The 21,404-nt window shown below is 66.1% G+C and overlaps 1 protein-coding gene across 1 annotated transcript in view; it reads right to left on the reverse strand.

The window, feature by feature from the left end:
• ZFPM1 (zinc finger protein, FOG family member 1) overlaps positions 1–21,404 on the reverse strand; it is a 49,711-nt gene that overhangs the window by 6,134 nt on the left and 22,173 nt on the right. The window contains exons 4-10 of the mRNA XM_029926093.1: positions 12,654–12,787; positions 6,301–6,397; positions 4,414–4,626; positions 1,474–1,704; positions 1,184–1,279; positions 966–1,112; positions 1–768 (exon numbers count right to left, since the gene is read on the reverse strand). Of these exons, the coding sequence (XP_029781953.1) occupies positions 1–768; positions 966–1,112; positions 1,184–1,279; positions 1,474–1,704; positions 4,414–4,626; positions 6,301–6,397; positions 12,654–12,787 (1,686 nt within the window). The remainder of the gene's footprint in view (positions 769–965; positions 1,113–1,183; positions 1,280–1,473; positions 1,705–4,413; positions 4,627–6,300; positions 6,398–12,653; positions 12,788–21,404) is intronic.

Consider the following 21,404-nt stretch of genomic DNA (forward strand, 5'->3'; position numbering starts at 1 on the left):
TGGGGCTGCCCCGGCTGCCCGCCTCGGCCTCGGTCTCCGTCTCGGGTGTGGCCGCGTCCCCTGCCTCTTCCTCGCGCGCCCCAGAGCCTGGCGATGCACGCCCTGAGTCGGCCTCGGGGGGCGGTGGGCCAGGAGGTGCGGGGACTGGGGCTGGGGGGACCTTGACCCTGCGCGCTGGGGGCGTGTCGTCGGGCGGGCGGCGGCCGGAGCAGTAGAGGCGCTTGTGCACATAGAAGTTGTTGACGTTATTGAAAGTGATGTCGCACTCAAAGCACGTGGCACCCTTGGGGGCCCCCGCGAAGAGGCCGGCCTGTGCCCCTGTGCCTGCCTGCAGCCGGCTGTGCACCAGCTCGGACATCTTGGCCAGGATCTCTGAGGCCGGGGGCGCTGCGGGGAACTGCGGCAGGAAGAGTGCGCCGGCCGCCAGCCCGAGCTCCCCGGGGCCCGGACTGGAGCCCGGTGTGGGGCTGGACAGCTCCGCTTTCACCCTAGCAGCGGCAGGGCTGGGTGGTGAGGGGGTCCTTGATGCAGCTGGGGGCCCTGGCTCCGCCTTGGACTCCTCCGGCACAGCCTCTGTCTTGATGGCCTGGGGGGCCCCGGGGGGCTCGCTGCTGCCCCCGTTCTGGGGGGCCTCTATGGCCTCTCCATTGGTGGCCTCAGCCAGAGCCTTCCTGTCCAGTCCTGGCGATGGGGTGGGCGCCAGGCCCAGTTCGGTGGAAGCCAAGGGGCCGTGGAGGGCCGTGTGCTGCTGGAAGCTGGCCAGACTGTCTGCAGGGAGACCCCAGGGGCCACACTTCAGGGCTGGAGCAGGACCTACCTGGGCCAGACCTGAGGAGGGGTGGGGTGGGAAGGGCAGAGCTGGGCTGGGTAGAGGTGGTGGAGGGCCAAGAATGAAACTGACCCCGGGTTGCCATCAGAGCCAACCCCATCCCTTCCTAGTCCCCACGGGGCGCCCAGGGACTCACCTGGGGGGAGCTTGGCAGTGGGGTGTGCGGCCGCTGGTGAGTAGATCTCAGCCTTGGAGCCTGGCTGGCAGACCATGTGGTTGGTCACGAGGTGGCTGTAGAGGATGTCCCTTGTGGTGGAGATGAAGCCACAGCTGTGGCAGACACCTGCAGGCAGGCTGTGGTATCAGGGCCCTGGGGTGGGGTGCCCCCCCAGCCCCGTCCCAGCCCGCACCTACCGCTCAGTGTGTCTGTGTGCACCTTGAGGTGCCGCTCACAGTTGGCCTTGGTGGTGAAGGCTGACAGGCAGATGAGACACACGAAGGGCCGTTCTCCTGGAAGGAGGGCTGAGTGAGGGCCCGGCTCCTGCTGGCCAAGGACTCACGGCGGGAGGGGGTGGGGGTGTTAAAGCCCTGCCTCCTCTGCCCGTTTTCCTGGGACTTTGGCAAGCGCCCCCCCCCCCTTCCAGATGACCACAGGTGGGCCGTGCGCCAGGGGCGCCCTGCACGCCGGGGGGGCGGGGCCTCACCGCTGTGGCTGCGCATGTGAATCTCCAGGGAGCTGGCGCTGGGGCAGCTCTTGCGGCACTGGGGGAACGGGCAGACGCGCTCGTTGGGGTACGTCTCCTTGGGCTTCTCCTCGGCGGCGGCGGCCGGGGAGCCACTGGCCTGGCGGCTGGCGCAGTAGTACATCAGGTGCGCCTGCAGGTTCCTCTCGCTGCGGTACCAGATGCCGCAGTCTTTGCAGGGAAAGACGTCTTCTGTGGGGGCGAGAGGGGGGCGCAGCCTGAGGGGGGCGCCTGCCGTCCAGGCAACGAGGGCTTTGCCCTGACTGCGCCCTCCCCTGCCGACATCCTGAGGAGTGAGGTTGGACTTCTCCTCCTGGTCACTGCTGCCAGTTCTCATCTGTCCCTTTATAAACCTGGGTTCTCTTTCTGTAGATGTCCAGGATGCCAGGGGATGGAGCGGGCGGGGCTCTGAGTAACCCACCCCCCCCCCCCCGGCTGGCCCCATGCTGCCCCCCATCAGTGAGCCCCATAAGACACACCGTGTCCCTCAGGTGTCCACAGAAGGAGCGTGGCCATATGCTAGTGGACACCTGAGGGAGTGAGACAGGGCGCCGCGTGCAGTGTGGGCAGGTGGCCGGGTGGGGGCGTGAGGGATGCTGGGGGCCTGGGCGCCTGTAGAGGATGGAACACACGTGTGTTCCCGTGACCGGGTGTGCGTGGCCAGGTGCACAGGGAGCTCCTGTGCATGAATCCGGCAGGAGAGCAACAGCTGAGCTGCTCCGGGCGGCCTCCGGGGTGGGGTGAGGCTGGGGGCTGCAGAGGCAGCGGAAGAAGAGCTCTCCCCGTCTCCCCGCTCACCCGCACCCCCACCCCGTGGTTTCATATCAGGTACTGACTGGTCACAATTGCTTAACTGACAACATTTGTCCCAGGCAGGAGGCCTGTGACTTCTCGGTCCGGCGGAGTTTGGGTGGTTTTGCAGGCGGGTGCGGGTTGGGTGGGTCTCGGCATCTTCACGGCAGATGTGAAGGAAGGGCCGCCTCTGCTGCGCGGCCACCTGCCCCTCTGCTGGGCCGGACTGCAGGCGACCCTCACCTCGGCTTCTCGGAGGTTTATCCTGGGCTCACAGGGCAGAGTGGGGGAGTCCTCCCCCTCCCTTTCAAGGTCCCTCCAGTTTTGGGGGAAATTCAAGGCAGCTCTCTTCTGCTAGCAGAGCCCCTGGGTTGGGGGTGGGGCCTCAGAGGCCCGCTCAGCCCTGGTTCGGTGCAGAGGGTCACCGTCCCACCACCCTGGGGCTGATCTGCCCGGACACCTGGTGTTTACCCCACCCCTACTTCACAGCTGAAAACACCCAGGCTCGGAGGATGGAGTGTCGAGAATTGAACCAGGCTTTCCTAGGCCCTGAGCTGGCGAGGCCCATGTGGGGGGTGGGGGTGGAGCTGAGGGGTCTAGCCCATGGTGGCAGTGGCCCTGCTGCCTCAGGGTGAGGCTCTGACACCCAAGCCACAGACCCGAGGGGAGGAACACTCCCAGGGCCCGGGCCTCCCCAGAGCCGCCTGGACACAGGAGACGGAGGCTCCTGCCTCTGCCGAGGACTCAACTGAGTCTGTTGTGCCAACTGTGGGCACCAGGCGCCCTGGTGAGGGGGCCATCCTGGCCCCCGGGGGCTCCTCCCTTCTCCCCTGAAAGCTCGGTGTCTGCACGGGGTCCTGCTCACTCATGGCCACCCTCTCTGTCCCCTGCGCCCAGCCTCCCCTCCATGAGGGCCCTGGGTCCCCGCCCCCCTTCCTGGGTCATTTCCACCAGCGGGCAGACATGCGGCGGGATTGCCTGAATCCCGCTGTGCTTCCTCACGCCCTGCTCGCTCAGCCCTGGTGGTTTCGGTCCGTGGCCACCTCTCCACGGCCAGGATGCAGTGGGCCCCCACTGTCCTCGGCCAGTGTCCCCTGCCGCCGGGCCTCGTGGCACCCTGTCCCCCAGCCGCCTCCCAGGCTCCGCCATAGCGTCCTGAAGAGCTCACGGTCAGGATGCTCACAGCGGGTGTTCCTCCCTCTCCCTGGTGACCACTCCCAGCAGTGCGCAGCTGGCCGTGCACTTGGTGCCCCCTCGCCCCACCCCGCGTGGCAGCTCCCTGGTGCCTCACGGGCCCCAGGTGGCCTGTGGCTTGGCTGCTTCCCTGGCTTCAAGGTGCCGTCACGTTTGACTTCCTCAACACGGTCCCAGTCTCGCTGCTCTGCGGTCCCCCCAGCAGCCAGGGTGCTTGGGCAGCTTGAGTGCGCCCCTTGCTAAATACAGTTCTCTGGTGGAGACGCTCGCCTCCACGTGCTGTGCCCCAGACGCGTGGTGACCTCGCTGGGCTCTGCCCAAGCACCCCAATTAAAGTAGGCACTGCCACCCTGTGACCCTGACCCCACTTCTGTCACGAGGTGTGCCATTCGGGAATCCCCGCTGCCCCCGAGGCTGCCTGTCCCTCCCTGGGGGGGTGGTGCCCTTGGGGCGGGCTGTCCCCCTCGGTGACCCCGGAGCCTGGACCCCTTGCTTTAGTGTGGATGTGGACGAGCGTGTGGAGTGAGTCCTGTTCAATGCTCCCAGCGACACCGGCTCAGCGCGTCCTGGCTGGGAGCGAGCGACAGGCCAACCCAGGTATGGTCACCAGGCGGTTCTGCCCTGGGGGGTGCACAGGGCCGTGGCTCTGGCCTCTGGGCTGGGAGCCAGGCTGGGGCTCAGCATCCCAGCACAGGTGCAGCCTCTGCTCAAGGCCCTGCTTCCCGCCCGGCTGAGTGGAGGAGTGGGGTCTACCCCCGTCCCCCTCCCGGGCCCACGTTCAAGCTCTCCCATGCTCGTCTGCCACAGCACACCCTTTGCTCAGATCAGAGTGGTAGCCAATCTTTGCAGGTCTTGAGGTCCTGGGGGCTGTCCCCGCACGGCCACAGAGCTGGGGTGGCCCGGTGGCATACTCACTGTTGATGACTGCTGTGGCCAAGATGGACGCCATGCCGGCCTGCTGGGGCAGGAGCTGGATGTCGGTGTGGGAGGGGGCCGGGCACTCGGGCTCAGCCGGCTCCTTCTTCACGGGGTGGCTGGGGGTGCCACGGGGCTCAGCCGCGGTGAGGAGCACCACTAGCAGTCCGCCCGTGGGCACCGGCTTGGTGAGTCGGCACCAGAGGGCTTCATCTGCAGGGGCAGAGTCCTTGGTGATGGGCGGGCCACCGGCTGCCCCTCTGAGCAGACCCCCCACCCTCCTGCCCCCTCTCGGAGACCAGGGCTTTGAGGTCTGACGGGTGGGCGGAGGGGGGCACGGAGTCACGGACTGGGCTCTCGGCCCTGTGAAGGCGGTCTCTACGATGGGGCCGCTGGGTGGCTCCGCAGGCCTGCCCGCTCCCCGTCTAGCGGGAGAGGCCCGAAGGCGGCCAGCACGGCTGGCCTGTTTTGCAGGAGAGGGGCGGCCTGTGGGACAGGCAGCAGAGCGCCGGGGGCCTGCTGCTCACAGCTCCGCCAGGAGCGACTGTTCCCGCGGCGGCCGGCAGGGGGCAGCCTCTGCCAAGGACCCAGGCGCCGCGCTTACCTGCTACCTGCCTCCTGCCTCCTGCCTCCTGCCTCCGCTGCCCCCACTGGAGGCCCCCACTGGAGGCCCCAGGAAACCTCAGCTTCGTTCCCATCAGCAGAGTGAGGACCTTGCCCTGCCTGGCAGGCAGCGGCCGGAGCCCTGCTGACGGGGCAGGAGTGCCAGGCCAGGCAGCACGAACGGGCCCATGTCCTGGCCAGGTATACAGACCCGGGGCTCACCACTCGAGGCCAACACTCGGCCTTCCAGTGCCTTCGGCCGCGTCTGGGGCCTGCCCTTGTTGAGAGGTGGGCTGGGGTCCTCCCCAGGACCACAGGGGGCTGAAGCGTGGCCCAGGTTCCCAGATGCTGCACCAGGGAGGCCCCCAGGTGGGGACAGGAGCAAGGGGCTGCCCCAAGCTCAGAGGGGCTGGGCGTGTGTCCCTCACCTGCCCCCGACGGCCTCTGGCCCCCTCCTGAAATGAGAGCTGCCCCTCAGGACGGAGCCTGGCCTCCACGGGGTATTCAGCAGAATGTGCTGTGTGCAGCCCCAGAACATTCTGGCAAAGCGGAGACCCTGCAGGGGGATGAGGCCATTTCCTGTGGTCGGTGGGCATGTACCCCTCGGATTCCGTGCTTACGTCACCCCCGCACCCCCTCGCCTGCGGTGGGGGGGAGGGTCCTCACTCGGATGACCGCGCCACACTTTGCCGTGTGACCCACACATGCCCAGGCAGGAGGGGAGCCCCGTGTCCCCTCTGGGTGGCCTGAGCTCTCTGAACCGGGAATCGGGGTGGTGTTGAGGACCCTTTCCTGCTTCCCCTCCTCCTCCTCGGGCCACTCCTCCTAGAAGGTGCAGGAAAGCAGGAGCGGAAGCCCCCAGGCCTGGCAGAGAGCCCTTAGTCTTATAAAGAAACAGGCCTGTGAAGGGCAGGGGACGTGGCCCAGGCCCCACGTGTCTGGGTTTGAACGTGGCCCTCCTGCTCTCCCCCAGAGCCCGCTGGACTGCACGGGGCCCTGGTCTAGTTGGCACCGCGGCCTGCCTGGCCTGGGATCCTCTGCTGACCCCGGCGGTCTCCCAGAGGCCCTGAGAGCAGTCCCTGCCTGGGCCCAGGAAGAGCGGCAGGTCCCCGAGACCCCGGAGCTGACCTCTTTGATCAGGGTGCTGCGGGGGTGGCGGCAGTGGTGGTCCTCCCCAAGGCCCAGCCCTGAGCAGCCCAAGAAGGCTGCTTTCCCTTTAAGGGCCAGCCAATTGCCCCCCAACCCCCCGCCGGAAGGCCACGAGGGAAGCGCCAGGATACCAACCCTTCCTGTAGATCTCCGTGTTGGCCTCGGCCTCTGCCTGCGGCAGCGTCCTCAGCCAGCAGGGCTCCTCCTCCAGCAGCAGGGTCAGGGCCGGGCCCTGGGGGGAGGGAGGGGGCTCATCAGGGCAGCACAGGACGGGCGGGGTGGGGGTCCCGCCTGGCATAGCGGGGAAAGCCTGAGGCCGGCAGGCAGCCAGGCCACCACCCGCGGCTCCTCGGTCAGCACTGTGTTGCCGATGGATGCATCAGGGAGCCGGCACTTTTCCATGCAGGGGCATTGGGTTTTCTTGGAAATGGGAGGCCCAGAGAGGTCAGACCACTTGCTCAAGGTCACACAGCCAGGGAGCTGCAGAGCAGGGATTCACACCCAGATCTGTGTTCTCTCCCTGCCTGCCTACCGTGGCAGGCCGCTGAGTGCCACGGGCCAGATGGGCACATGTTCCTCCCACAGTGGCCCCCAGGTGGCCAGTCAGCCTGGGAGGTAGGCACTGCCCTTCTCTCACTGGAGATGAGGGGTGGAGGCCACCTCCGCGGGGCCACGGCAGGCGTGGGGCCAAGGAGGCCGGGCCCGGATCCAGGCCTGGCTCTGTTCGGGGGCACCCCCGCTCAGCCACCCACACCACACGGAAAGGCACAGCACGTGTCCACGTTTGGGTATTTTTGTTTTATGCAGATGAGTGCCTTTTGTTTAAAAATGTGCGTGTCAGGACCTTTAACTGAAGAACCTGTATCACGAGCAGCCGCCCAGACCAGGTGGCTGCGTGCACCGCGGGGGGCGGGCAGGCGGCCAGGCACTGCCAGCGCGTGCGGCCCTAGCAATGCCGTGGGAGCTGTCCTCTGGCAGACTGGGGGCGCCTCCCCGCCCGGGGACGACGCGGGCTCCCGGCCGGGCCTCCCCTGCTGTGAGCCTGAGACCCGAGGGGCCCCTCTGAGCTCTCGCCCCCACCCTGTGGTGGGCTCAGGGACCCGGTGAGATGAGGCCCACGAGCTGAGCACAGCTCCCGAGGCCGGGGCGCCGTGGCCAGTGGAGTGGCTCTGTGGCTTGGCCACGGATGGGGCTGCCGTTGGAGACCCGCCTCCAGACCGGGCCCGCGCTCTCTGCAGGCGGGTGGTGAGCTCCTGCTGGAGCCGTGACTCTGACCTGGCCTGTCCTGCCACCTGCTCTCAGGGCCGGGGGAGGGGGGCCGAGCCTGTCCCCTGGAGCTCAGCCCCTCCAGGCACGCGGCAGTGTCGATGCGCTCACAACCGTCCCTTCCCGCAGGACCCACAACTCCCCCCCCGCCTTTTGCCTTCCCTTTGGCCAGCAGGACACAGGAGGCAGGGGCACTGGGTTCAGGCCCAGAAGGTGGGGTCACCCGGGGGCCCTAGGCCGGCACTTGCCACCTGTCAACACATAGAAAGCCTGTGGCCCCGGGAGGCCAGCAACACTGAGGGTCCCCCAGCTGCAGGGCAGGACGCTGGCGGGGGGGTCCTGCCGGCTTGGGGGGCTCAGCGGCCAGCAGGGTGGCCACCACGGCAGGTGGCTCCCCCCTGCCCCCCACATCCCAGCTGCAGTGACCTGGCCAGCAGCTTGCAGCAAGGCGGGGCCGGGCCTCCTGAGTCTCTAATGAATATTAATGAGCCGAGGAGGGTGAAAAAAATTAATCTGCCTGATCCCCCGATTGGCGCTGTGGTAACGATATGAAATCTAATTATTCGTCCCAATATTTCTAACCCTCAAACGGAGACTGACGGCCTCCCGGTAGGTTTAATGCTTATCGCTCGCAGGAGCAGCGTGCTCCCGGCATGATAAAAACACGCGAGGCTTTGCTGACGCTGCAGAACCCCCCGTTCTCACGTACTTCCCGGGAGCGGGGCGGCGGGGCCCCGCACACTCTCCGGAGGAAACCAGGCCGGAGATCTAGGGCTACCCGACCTGGCCCCCCCCCCCCCAGCGGGTGTAAGCTGGGGGGCATGACCTGGAACTCCCTGGCCGGCCTTCCCTGCACAGACGCCCCCAGGCTCGCGCCCCGTGCGTCCAGGTCCACCCACTCTGCCTGTCCCCTGCCTCCTAACTCCGGGACAGCCCCCCGCAGCCCCCAGGTCATGGGCGGCTTCTGCAAGGTCTCTGGGCACATCTGAGACCACGCCTCGTCTCCCCGAGGAGGAGGTGGGTGTCTGGCTTCCGTGCCCTCTCTGCCACCCTGCTGAGGCTGCTCCGGGCCTTGCTGTGTGTCCCGGGCAGCAGCATCGAGGGGAGGTGGGAGCCACGCTCTGGGAGGGGGAGAGCACGCCCGGCTCAGCAAGCCAGACCACAGACTGCTCCGCACAAGGTCAGGGGGGCTGCCTGTAGGGCAGGCCAGGGCTGGGCTCTGACTCAGGCCCCCACCCACCTCCTTCCTTCAGCTCATCCTGGGAAGTCCTGTCCCTGTCCTGCCTACCCTCCCAGAACCCATTTCACAGATGAGGACTGAGGCCCACAGAGCTGAAGGATGGCAAAAGCCATGGGAAGTGGCGGTGTGTACCCAGGACTGAAGGCGGGTCTGCGTGATCTGTGCTTCCTTCCTTCCCTCCCTCCATCCACCACCCCTCCCCTGGTCCGTCCACCATCCAGTGTGGACGGTGGACTGGGGAGGCTGGAGGCAGAAAGTGCTTGAGAAGCGGGCTGAGAAGGGCACGAGGTAGGGGGTGGTGAGGAGGGGCTATGTGGACGGCAGGGATGCAGGCCGTGTGGCCCCCAGCCCTCTTCCACGGGGAGGCGTCCTGGGGTCCCTGAGACCAGGCGATCCCTCCTCCTGGGCCTCCAGGAGGCCGGTGGAGTCAACCCTTTGCAGCTGCAGGCAGGGAGACTGCAGTGTGGGGAGGAAGGGGGTGGGGACCCAGGAAGGCCTCGTCTCCGAGGACACCCCCCTCAGAGTGCCCCCAATGCCCTCCTCCCCGCCCTGGTGCTCCAGCCCCTGGGGGGCAGCCCTGTGGGGGGCCAGGGGCCGGCACTGCCACTTGCCAGCTCTGGGGGATGAGTGAGGACAATTCAGATGACCTTCTCCAACATTACCCAGCTGTGTCCTGAGTCCAGTGACGAGTGTCCTTACAAGAGAAGACAGGCAGAGGTGGGGGTGCCCTACTGTGATGCCAGCCCCCGGGTTCCCTGCACAAGGGCTGTTCAGAACTCGTGGTGCCCCCAAGAGCCCCCGCCTCACCTCCTCCTCCAGCTGCGGGATGGGGGAGGGGGAGGCCCCACCCCGAGGTCCTCTGTGCCCATCCCTGCACACAATGCACGGCGGGCGGGGCCCCGCTGGTCTCCTTTCAGCTGTTCTGGGCTTTTCCCCAGGGGACCTGCTGCCTTGCTCAGCAGCCACAGGGCCCCCACCCCAGGTCTCATTGATGTCCTGGTGGCCTCATGGCTACGGTGGGTAAGCCTGGGGGGACAACTGGACAGACAGATGGGTTGAGCCAGTGTAGGCCAGACCGGGGGTGAGAACTCACTTGTTCATTGGCTCAGGTGCTCATTCATTGACCCCCCCCCCATCCACCCACCAGCCATCCCTCCCTCCCTCCACTCATCTGCCCACCCACCCCTCCATTCACTCATCCACCCAATCCATCCCTCCACTGATCCATCCATCCGGAACATATTTTTGGTATCTGACTGCAAATTTTAGGGCTGGCTGAGTTCCCAAGCCCTGGAACACAGAAGCCACAGCTGGCTCAGGGAGGGACCTGCCCAAGGTCACACAGCAAACTAGTGCAGGAACCACTCTCGGCCCGACCCCTGCCAGGCTCTGTGCACTTCCTGGGGCCCAAGCCCCAACGTCTCGGGAGCGTGGAGACCGTCACCCTGGGCCTAAGAAAACCAGCGGGGCAGGGTCGTCAGACCCCACTGGTGCCCCTCCCTCCCTCCTCTCCACATTCTGGAGACAAACAGCCTGGCGGCGGTGGACAGGACGATCAGGGGGTGGGGGGGAACGCCCCCCAGCTGAGCTCGATAAGGGGCCCGCTGAAACGTTAGCAAAAATATTTAGACAATAAATGGAGTATCAGAGAGGCGGCATATCTTTGAGAAATCAATCATCATGTGCGGTGTGTCTGGACACTCGGCGCCAAGGCGCAGATAGCGCTGCCGGGGAGATAAGGGTTAATCAGGGATTTAATTCTGCAGGAGATAAAGCCTCTGAAGAGCCCGAGCAGGAGGCTCCTTCCTCCCGCAGCTCCTCCGCCAGAGCCCCAGAGGCCACCGGCTTTCCTGGCGCTGGTCCCTCGCTCCCCGTGGACATTATCTCTCCGCCGGAGAGAGTCTCCAACCTCAGCCAAGTGCCCCCAGGCTGCCCTGCACCCTGGGCCCGAGGAGGACAAAACTCGGGAGAGGAGATGGAGAGGAGTGGCCTGGGACCCGGGACCTGCTCTGCCCTGTCCCTGCAGGGGTCTGGGGTTGGACGGACGTGGTTGTAATTCTCCCTCTGCTATTGGATCCTGCTCACTTGGGCAAGTCACTCAACCTGTCAGAGCCTCAGTTTCATCTGTAAAATGGGGAGCTGCCTCATACAGGGCGGGGGGGCTTGCCTCAGTATGTGGGGGAGTCTGCGGCATACACCTGTCCATCCTGGAAGGAACTGTCCCCAGAGGGGAGTACAGAGGACAGGGCCGCAGGCCACACAGCCACACCCCTTTATCTTGTTAGAGCTTACGCGGAATCAGAGCCGGGGGGGGGGGGGGCTCCCAGCCCACCTACTCCTTCCAATCATTAACTGCCCCTCCACAGCCTATGCTCTGAAAAGTCAACTTCTGCTTGCATGCCTCCAGCGACGGGGAGCTCCTCACTGCCTCGAGAGACAGCTCTGAACACTGAAGATTCCGTCCCCTCAGCAGAACCCAAACCAGGCCCTTTCTGTGGGGCCAGAATCTACCTTGGAGCCCCCACCGCCTTCTCTCTGCTCAGGCCGTGGGACACTGGGTCACCCCTCCCTCAGGGCGCCTGCCACTTTCCCGCCAGGCCCAGGTGTGCTGGGCGCCACGTGCACAGCTACCCTGGCAGCTCTGCCCCACCAGCCTCTCCTCTGCAGGCTCAGGCCTCCAGGACACGGCACGGCCTCCCTGGGTCCCCACTGAGGTCCCGAAGCCTGGGGAGACAGCAGCTCAAAGAGGCCAGGAGCCTGCCCGGGGCAGACCAGCCACGAGGGATCTGGACCCGGTGCCATGGGGATGGCCTGGCCACGCCGGTGGGAGCCCGCAGTCCCAGGCCTCCCACCTGACTCGGCCGGGTGCTGTGAAGCTGCAGACGGCCGGCAGCCCCTCACCCGTCCTGCAGACAGGCCGCGGCCCGGGGCCCGGGTTTCTGTGGCTGTGAAACAGGCTTTGACTCCCAGGCTGGAGCGCCCAGGGCAGCGCTTGACCTCGAGGTACGGGGGTTCGCTCCCCGCTGACAGCTCGGAGGCCAACCAGAGGCCCAGGTGCGGGGCCCTTGGCAGCCAGGGTGCGCCTGGATCAGGTCACGCCTGAACGTACTGCCAGGAACCAAAAGGAGCAACGGCTGCACACCGGGTGCCTGAGCCTGGGCCTGAGGACACTGACCCAGGGGGCCGCCAGGCCTTTCAGACAAGCAGCAGCAGGGCTTGGAGGGGTCCCTGAGCGGCGTCACGGCCAGGCCCCCCCCCCCCCCCCGGTTCCCGTCCTGCCACACACTGCTCGTCACGCTGCCCCGGACGGACTCCGCTGGCCCACAGAACTGTGCCCTTTCCTCACCAAGACGTATATGGACTTTTAAGTTGACTCCACACATCATGCAGGCCCAAACTCACAACCCTGAGACAGACCCGAGCTGAGCGCCGGGATCTGTGCTGACAGTGTGGAGCTTGCTTGGGACTCTCTCCTTCCCTCTGCCCCCACCCTGCTCACTCACTCTCTCAACATAAATAACAACAACAAAAGACCTGCCTGCAGGAGGATGCAGACCACAGACCTGGGGGTGTTGGTGTCTAGGTGCCCGAGGGGGGGGGGGTCAGAGAGCACCAGGGGGCGAAGACATGCTGTCAGCCATCGTTGGGAGGACCTGGGGGAGTGCGTCTTGGCCTCTGCCCCAGGTCCCCAAGCCCCCATGGACCCAGGCCAGATCCCCACGTGGCTCCTTGTTGCCCCCTCACTCCCCACTTCAAACATCAGCTTCCCCCTGTTTTGCCAACTTCTACTCATCCATCAAGAACCACATAAAGAATGCCTCCTCCAGGAAGCCTTCCTGGTCCCAATACCTCAGGCCCCCATCTCCGGCACCGCCAGGCTGGCATGTAAGCCGCACTCGGCTCCAGGGACAGAAGGGGGTCTGTTCCCGGGCTGGACTCGCCCTGCAGTGGTGGCTAGGCTGCTGGGTTCAGGGCTCCTTACCGGTTCCGCCTGCCCAGGGGACGGGGCTCTGCTCCGGATGCTCCCGCGGAACGGGCCCCAGGTCAGGCCCTTGGGGAGGCTGCGCCGCGCCCGCACGCACCTCTGCCCATCCTGCAGCACCGGCTCCAGCTCGTCTGCGGGGAGAGACACCAGGGCTGTGAGGGGGCCCGCCCCCTGCCCCGCTGCAGCCCTGCCCTGCAGCCCCCCAGTCCCCACCTGGAGTGGCCTCGGGGCCCTGGGCGGAGGAGGGCAGCCCAGGCCTGAGTCCCCTGGGGGCCAGGCCAGCCCCTGCCCTTGCCTGGGGGACAGTGGGGGGCGCCACGGCCCTCAGGACACGTGTCTTATGGGGCACAGGGTGGTGCCACAGAGGACGTGACGTCATGAGGCTGCCTCCTGTCCCTCGGCACAGTCCTCCCAGTCCTGCCCCCTTAGATCGAGCCCCCCAAACCCACAGAGCAAGCCCGTGCTGGGCCTCGATTTCCACGTCTCTGACACGGGGACCCCAGTACTTCTTGGGCTGCGTGAGGCTTGACCGCGTTGGTCTACCAACACCCCCAGCACAGGGCCCACAGCGGGGAACCAAGTGAAAGCCCCAGGCTCCCCGCCCCCCCCCCCCCCCCCCCCCCCCCCCCCCCCCCCCGTAAAGGCTCAGCAAAGCCAGAATCTGCATGGGGGGGCGTGCCCTGAGGTTGGCTCCACCTACTCCCTGCAGGTCAGCAGGGACAGGAACTGACGGACACCCCCAAATGCTGCTGCGCCTCCCCCCCCACACTTCAAACACCAGTTTCTTCCTCTGTCTTGCAACTTCTACTCATTCATTCATCAGAGGTCCGCCTGCTTTCTGGAAAGGTCTGGGTGGAGCCTTGCTGCCTCTCTGCACGGCCTGAGCTGAGGGTGTGAGCCATTCAGGGCCTGCAGCCGCCTATGCCATGGTGCGCGTGTGCGCGCGTGCGTGTGTAAACGCTCTAGGCTCCCGCAGCTCCCGTGGCCCGTGCTGCACGGCCCCCAGCAGGATTGTTACATTTACACAGACAGATGGGGCTCTGCTGGGAGCCCCTGAGACCGTCCTTCTCACTCGGCAGGACTGGGGTTCCGCCCGGCCCCACTCCTCAGGCCACGTGACCCAACAGTGGCTGAAAGTCAGCCCCCAGAAGATACGTCTGCTAGGAACCCGTGAACATGCCCTAATTGGAAAGATATCACGTCAGGAGCTCGAGATGAGACTGTCCTGTTATCTAACGGGACCCTGAATCCAGCGACACACATCCTTACGAGAGACCCACAGAAGACACAGGGCAGAGGCCAGGGTGAGGGGCAGGAAGGACCGTACCCTGGAGCCCCTTGGGTGGGGTTCTGGCTCCAGCGCTGGGAGAGAGAGTTCTGATGTTTTAAGGCTCCAAGGCCGTACACACTCGTCAGGACGGCGCGCTGCCTGCCCTCCCAGGGCCTCGGTGTCCTCACGGGAGGAGGGGCCGGCGGTGGCCACGCCCTCAGAGGGCGGTCCCTTCCCAGATCCCAAGCGCTCTGCCCAGGACGGCGGGCTACCTGGCGCCTTGGATGCCGGCTGGGCTGCCTGGGCCCACAGAGTCTTCACGTGGCCTGGGCTGGTCCCCAGGCCAGAGCTGCGGCCGCGGCCCCACTTCCTGGAGCCCCGATCGGGCAGGCTGTGGCCTTAATGGGCCCGATTATCAGATAACTGCCAGCCTAATGGCAGAGATAACGTGTAAATACGCCAGGAGGCCTGGCTAGAACGTTCTAACTGGGTCCTTGTCTTCCCCAGGGCAGATAAGATGCCAGGGGACCAGGACGAGGCTGGGGCCCCTTTATCAGCCCCCCAGAGCGGGGGCAGAGGCTGGCGCGGTCGCTTTGCAGCTCACCCACGAGGGGCCGTGTCCTTTGCTGGCCTATCCAGGACACCTGGGTCCCAGCCCGGAGCTCTGCCCACAGCCTACCCCCTCCCTGGTCCCACAGGGCCCGTCCTCAGGGGTGGGAGTGTGGCTGGCCAGCACAGAGTCACCCACTGCTGCTCAGATGAGCCCATGAAGTCCGCTGTCTCCTGACGTCTCCCACATCAGGAAGAGGAAGGCGTTGAGGCCCTGGAGGCCACACAGCTAGCAGAACACCCACTCTGGACCCTGACCCGGGGTCTCGGCCCCCTGCCCCCCAGCCCAGGATGCTGACCTGAGGTCCCAGCCCCCTGGATCCTGGGTTCCTCCACTGGCTGGCCCTTGAGATGGCATGTGTGGGGAGGGGCGGAGAGTAGAGGGCCCCTTAAAGGCAAGCTCACTGGGTACTCATCTGTCCATTCACAATTCTGTGAGCCCACGGCGGACTGAACCCGGCCGTGGCGGGGGGTTCGGGAACCCTGATGCCGCCTGCCCCTCTCCAGACAGCCAGAGACCGCTGGTCGGCCTGCCCGCGGGCTCTGGACAGGGGTGCCCACATGCACCTCACTTCTGCTGGGACCACGGAGACCAGGATGGCGTGACCCCTGCTTTCACCTGCTTCCCTGGCAGCGTCCAGAGCATCTGCAGGAGCCCGTCCTGGCCTTGTCAGGCACCGAGCCCCCACCCTGCCATCCGGAGACAGCGCCATCCACCCGAGACCGACGGCCCACCCTCTCGTGGGGAGCAGCTCAGGATCCAGCGTGTGGGTGGCTGGCCTGGGGGTCCCCGAGGGCAGAGGAAGAGTGGGGGCGACCCGGCTTTCCAGGCTGTCCCTGGCTCGCTGCGCCTGCGCAGCTCTGGTGGTGTCAGAGGAAAGGGGCAGACTGGGGTGCCTCTGCACCCCGCCTCCCGGCACCCACAGGCAAACAGCCGTGCTCCCTAATCTGAGCCGCTGGGCCGGCAGGCCGAGCTCCCAGATAACAGTGTGGCTGGCGATTCCCACGGCAGCCACTCCATCTTTGGGGTATCATGCACTGCCAGAGGGAGGGCTGGCTCCCGATAAAGGCTGCCATTCTGCATGCCTGGGGGGCAGAACCCACCAGTCAGGGCTTGTGGGGGCTGGCCGAAACCCGGGAGAGGTGAGGAGGCCAGGGAATGGGGAACCTCGGGCTGGGATAGGGCCACGGTCACCATAAAAACCCACCTCCCTGGTTCGGAGGGGCTGGTTCTGAGGAGCCAAACATTCCAAGGGTGCATTAGGAAGTGCACAGCCTGTGCAACTGTACGCGGTGGCCCTGGTGATGCTCGACATTCATCTGCTCAGATAACGTACTTCCAGCCAGCAGTTCCTGTCCTTGCGCAGCTGGGCTAGGGCCACGTGGTCTCCGAGCCCAGTTAGCATCTCCCAGAGACCCTCTCCTAAGCAGGAGTAAACCTGCGTCAGAAAACAAGGCGGGGTGCCTATTGCTGTTACGCTGGGTGCCTCACGAGGGTTCAGATCCCGGCCGAGAGGGAGTAGAAGTATAAACAGGTGAGAGCAAGGGGCCTCGGGGGGCAGGAGATGGACAGGCGGGAAGACACGATTATTTCTGAACAGCCTCCATAACAGCACGGAGACGCCTCCCAACCACACGGGGAGACAGGAGCCTGGGGCCACAAGCGTCCACGCCGCACTGAAGACTCTGCCTGGAGGTGGCCCAGGACCCCGGTCTCTGGACCCGTGGCTCAGTGCTCAGTCGCACCTGGGGCAGGGATGAGCGAGGCGCAGCCTCTGCCGCCTGGGTCTCTCTGGAGACCTGAGCAGTGACAGCGGGGAGGGTGGGCTTCCAGGTGGCGGTGGCCTCCTCCCTGGTAGCCTCCTGGGGCCCCTGTCTGTCTGCTCTGCGTGGCTCCAGAGCAGCCGGGGTGATGGGTCACAGACCCCAGCTCCAGCTGGGCCCCGAGGACGTGCCATCCCTACATGACTCCTGGCCCCTTCTCCCGAGTGAGCCTAAGCCCGGGCCGGGTACAGTTGGCAGGAAGTCCCTCCCCTGCACGCAGTTGGTGACCGAGGCTTCCGGCACACGACAGGGAAGGAGACGCGAATCAGAGCCCCAGCCACACCAGGGCCGCGGCCTTGACGTGGACGCAGGCGGTGGGAGCGCACGGCGGGCGAGCCCATCCCTGTCCTGCTCCGTGGTTGACTCTTCCTGGTCTGTCCTCAGTTTCCCCTCCTGTGACAGGCCCCCATGGGGGTCGGGCTGTCGCTACAGACGCAGCATCGGGACAAAGACTAATTTATTCTAGCAAACAACGCACACATGTTATTTCCAGAACAAACACGCCGCCCCGGGATTCAATTTCGCCCCCCAGACGTCTGTGAGGAACCAGGAGACAGAATTCAGCCTTTGCATATTTATATGATTTAAACGTCTGTTTAGGTCTCGAGGACCCTGACGGGTCCCCAGGGGACAAAGGAGGCGGCGGGGGATCCACTTCTGGGGACCTGCCGGAGGGGGTGTGGACGGTGACAGAACTGAGGTCTGGGGCCAGATCCTGCCTCTGCTGTGCCCACTGGCCTCAGTTTACCAGCTGGGCTGGTAGGTTGGAGGGTAAGGCAAGCCCGTCAGCCTGAGAGGAGCACCCAGGGAGGCCGTGCAGCGGCGCCCTGGGCCCCAGCTCTGTCCCCGCACCGGAGCCCTCGGCAGCCAGCCTCAGCCACGGGCACGGCGAGCCACGAGGAGGCCCGAGGCTCCCGGTCCCACGGAAGCGGCCCAGAGGGCTGTAGGTCACACGAGGGCACAGCCACTTTCCAACAGCAGAGCCAGGCCTCGGACCCCCGCCCCTGTGGCTTGTGGGGGGCAAGCTTGGGGGCTGCCTCTGCACCCTGGCTGGAGCCAGACTCTGCTGTGCTGATGGCTGGTGGCTCCCAGAGCAAAGTCCCGCAGCCCGACAGGCCCCGCCCTGCACGGTGGGCTCTGGGGTCCCCGCCAGCGCTCGCCGATCTGAGCGGCCCGTCGCCTGGCCCCACCCTGGGGCTCCCACAAGCCAGCTGGCCCCCACTTCATCGGGAGCGGCCCTATCTTGGGGATCGGGCTGTTTGCCTTTGATAAAAGTCAAAAAAAAAAAAAAGGGAGAGAAAAAGAGGGACAGGGAGCGGAAGAAAGCTCCAGGGGCGAGCTGGCCCCACCCTGCGGGGTTCTAGAAGTCTCTGTGGGTGTGGGCCCAGAGTGGGGCAGGCTGGGAGGCTGTGTGTGCTTCCAATTCCAACATGGAAACCAGGCCCAGAGAGGGTGAGCGACTCTTTCAAGGTCACACGGCAGGCTGGGGCCGGCCGGGGTGACTGGGGCCGTGTGGGGTGGGGTCAGCCCGCCAATGTCCCCGGGGGCCAGAGACCCTCAGCTCGCACAGATGCACTCCCCCGATGCCTGGGGCCTGGTGCATCAGGCTAGCGGCCTGGGCCACGGCCACTGGCTGTGACGTCCAGTCCCTTTTCTGCCCCCAACTTAACCCTCCTGACTAGAAGGCCATGAATTTGGAGGTCCTAGAAAGACAGAGGTCAGGCGCCTCCCCTCCTGCCCCATGCGGCCACTGTGCCCAGGCTCTGTCCCCACCCGGCCACTCCTGTCCAGGCTCTGTCCTCTCTGCAGCTTTAGCCCCTGACCTTCTGGAGCTGAGCAGCCTTGAAGTGGGGGCGGGAGACTGAGTCCTATTAACCCAGCTGAGCGCTGGGGGCTCGAGAGCCTGGTCCGCATCCCACCCCGCCCCTCGCAGCTGGATGGGTCCCTTCCTTCCCAGCCCTCGGTCTCTCCTTACACAAAATGGGGAGAGAAGTATCCCTGCCTCACAGGGTAGCACAAGGCGAGGTGACCTGTCACATGTGGCCCCCGAAGGACGAGGCCAGACACCCCGTGCGTATCCGGCCAGCCCGCCAGGGTCCCCACACCCCGTGTGCATCCGGCCAGCCCGCCAGGGTCCCCACACTCTGTGTGCATCCGGCCAGCCCGCCAGGGTCCCCACACCCCGTGCGCATCCGGCCACCCTGCCAGGGTCCCCACACTCTGTGTGCATCCGGCCAGCCCGCCAGGGTCCCCACACCCCGTGCGCATCCGGCCACCCTGCCAGGGTCCCCACACCCCGTGCGCATCCGGCCACCCACTGTGGTCCCCATGCGACATTTGCCAGGCTCTTAGCCCCTCTGGGAGTCCCCACTCCTAAAACACGTGACACCAGCACCTGCCTGGGCAGTGACAGGCCCAGCAATGACGGTGATGGGGCCCCAGGCCCCGCCTCTGAGCCCCCGTTGGGTGGCGGGACGCAGTGGCAGCCAGCGCTCACCTGGGCACTGCCAGCCCCAGGCACGTTGGGAGGGCAGAGCCTGGTGATACGGGTACACCAGACAGACGCCATGGACAGACACGAGGGCCACCTCCTGGAAGGCTGGCTGGAGGCCAGCTGAACCCAGCCAGGTGGGTGGGGGCCAACTGCAGCCTGGGAGCCCGAGCCACGAGGCCGGGACGGAAGGGTTTCTCTACGGGGCGCCCCCTCCGGCTAGAGGCCAGGTGCCTGTCGGCTTCTGGGAACATTTCCACCTGCTGGGCCCACCTGTCGGCCCGTTTTAGCTTCCTGTGTACACACGGGGCCGCTGGCCCGGGAGGGGGCTGGGGATGGGCTGTGCACGAGGAAGCAGGGGGCCGTGTTCTGGGGGTTCAGCAAGGTCAACATACACGGCGGGCGGCCTGTCCTGCTGCTGCCCCTCCCCAGGGCCGGACATCTGCCGGAGCCCCTAGGACTCCTGTGGTGAGACCCCACCCCCACCCCCCGCCGAGGCTGCGGACGGGCTTGGGGCGCTCCTTCCCACCGTCCCCCTGCAGGCACGGGGAGTGCACGGGGCCCCAGGGCCAGGAGACCGAGTTGTGGGGCACCAGCTAGCTAGCATGTCCCCTGGACCAAGCCACGCCTGAATGCCCCATCAGGAAAAAGGGGGCAGAGCCTGACTTCAGCCCTCCCTGTCACCAGCGACTATGCACCTTTGGGCAGACCGCACCCAGTCTCAGGCCCCGGGGTCCCATCTGTGAATTGTGGGGACACAGTGTCGGGGAACAATTGTTCTCTGCCAATTGAGAAAAGCAAAACTTGAAAAAGTTGAGGCATTATCTGAGGTCCCAGAGCCCAGGTCCCTCTGACTTCAACCTTGGCCGCACGTCCTCACTCACAGTGTTCGGGACATCAGGTGGCCGGGCGCCCCCGGCTGGAAGCACAGCCATGGCCCCATTTCAGAGGTGGGAGCAACGAGGCTGAGCGGGGCAGAAAGATGATCCCCACGGCGCTGGGTACGGAATGTGTGACATGGGCTGCCGTCTGCCAGGTGGGACGGGGTAAGGGGGCCACACACCCACACCCACACCCACACCCACGATCACCGGCTCTGAGGCTGACTCACTGGAGGTCTCAGCGGATTAATGGCCCCCGGGGATCCAGGGTGAGGGTTTCCGCCCTGCCTCCAGCCTGGGCCACCCCACCGGGCATCTCTGGGAGGGCCCGGGCCTGGGGAGAGGGAGCCGGGGCACCGGGGCCCGTGGACGGAAGACACATAAAAACAGGACCAACAGCTGTCCTCATCCAGAAACCAAATTTCACCTACGAGCTGGGATTTCTGGCCTTACGGGGGGAAACGGGCACCGTGGCACAGCCAGCCTCTGGCTCCGGCAGGGCTAGGACCCCTCAGAGAGCCGCCGCCTCTCCTGGGGACCATGCTGCACCCCCTGCACCCACTCCTGGAGGCCGCGGCAGGGCCAGGCCTCCAGCCAAACATTTTATGCCAAGTGCCCAGCATTGGGGATGTGACTGACCGAGACCAGCACCCACGGCCTGCCAGGGAAGCTAGAGGAGAGACTGCTCCTGGGGACCCCTGACCCACGGCATGGGGAGACCACTCTTGGGGGCCCCCAGCCCACACCCACCACTCGAGAGGGTCCCCGGCTTCCCCGCCCTGGTCCCTGGTGCCCTCCGCCAGCTTCTGGGCCTGGGTGCAGGGTGTCCAGCCTCACCAAGCCTCAGCCCTCCCTGGAGGGGGCCTGCCTTCTCTCCCAGGCCAGAGCTGAGACTTCAAGCCCAGAACCTTCCTTTGTAAGTTGGTTGCAGGCGGCTGGGCTGGAGCAGGTGGGTTCCTTCCTGAACTTGGACCCTGAGGCCTCTCTCCTCCCCCTCAGCTCGGGGCCGACCGGCCTGGAGCCCACGGCAGCCCGTCCAGCCCACCGCACCTGCCTGAGGTGTGCGTTCCACTGGACGCGGGCTGTGCCCCATGTGTCTGCCGGCTGGGCACAGTGTCACACGTCCCAACCCTCCTCCAGCCGCCAAGCTCCGGGGGCTGTGTTACGTGGGGTGGCCTGAGCCTCGGGGAGCTGGCGGGAGGGATCTGGCAGGGCCAAAGTGCCTGCCACAAGGCATGGCCCCAGACACCTGGCTGGGGACCTCTGTGTGCCTGTCCCGTGGGGGCGATGCCATTGGCTACGGGCCTCTCCCTGCCTCCGGCTTCATTGTGCCCCGAGCCCACCCCCCCACCTCTAGCACTAGGGCTACTGGGGTTGTGTCCCAAAGGCCCTGACAGTGCCTGCAACCCAGTGGACACCTGTGTCTGAAGGGTGATGGCCAGAAGCAGGGCCAGTGCTGGACAACACAGACGACCGGGGGAGAAGGGGCACCGGGTGCGCCTCTCTGCTTCTGCCCGCCCCCGCACCCTGGGAGACGCGCGGAGGCCCAGAGCCCCTGGCTGCCCCCTCGCCCCCAGGCCTGGGGAGGACCCAGCCCAGCTACAGAGGCACGGGGGGACAGGCGGACTGGCCTCGGTCACCTGGAGCCTCGTTGGGACCACAGTGGGGGGGGG

This window comes from Suricata suricatta, chromosome 16 (genome assembly GCF_006229205.1).
Source record: "Suricata suricatta isolate VVHF042 chromosome 16, meerkat_22Aug2017_6uvM2_HiC, whole genome shotgun sequence".
Lineage (NCBI taxonomy): Eukaryota > Metazoa > Chordata > Mammalia > Carnivora > Herpestidae > Suricata > Suricata suricatta.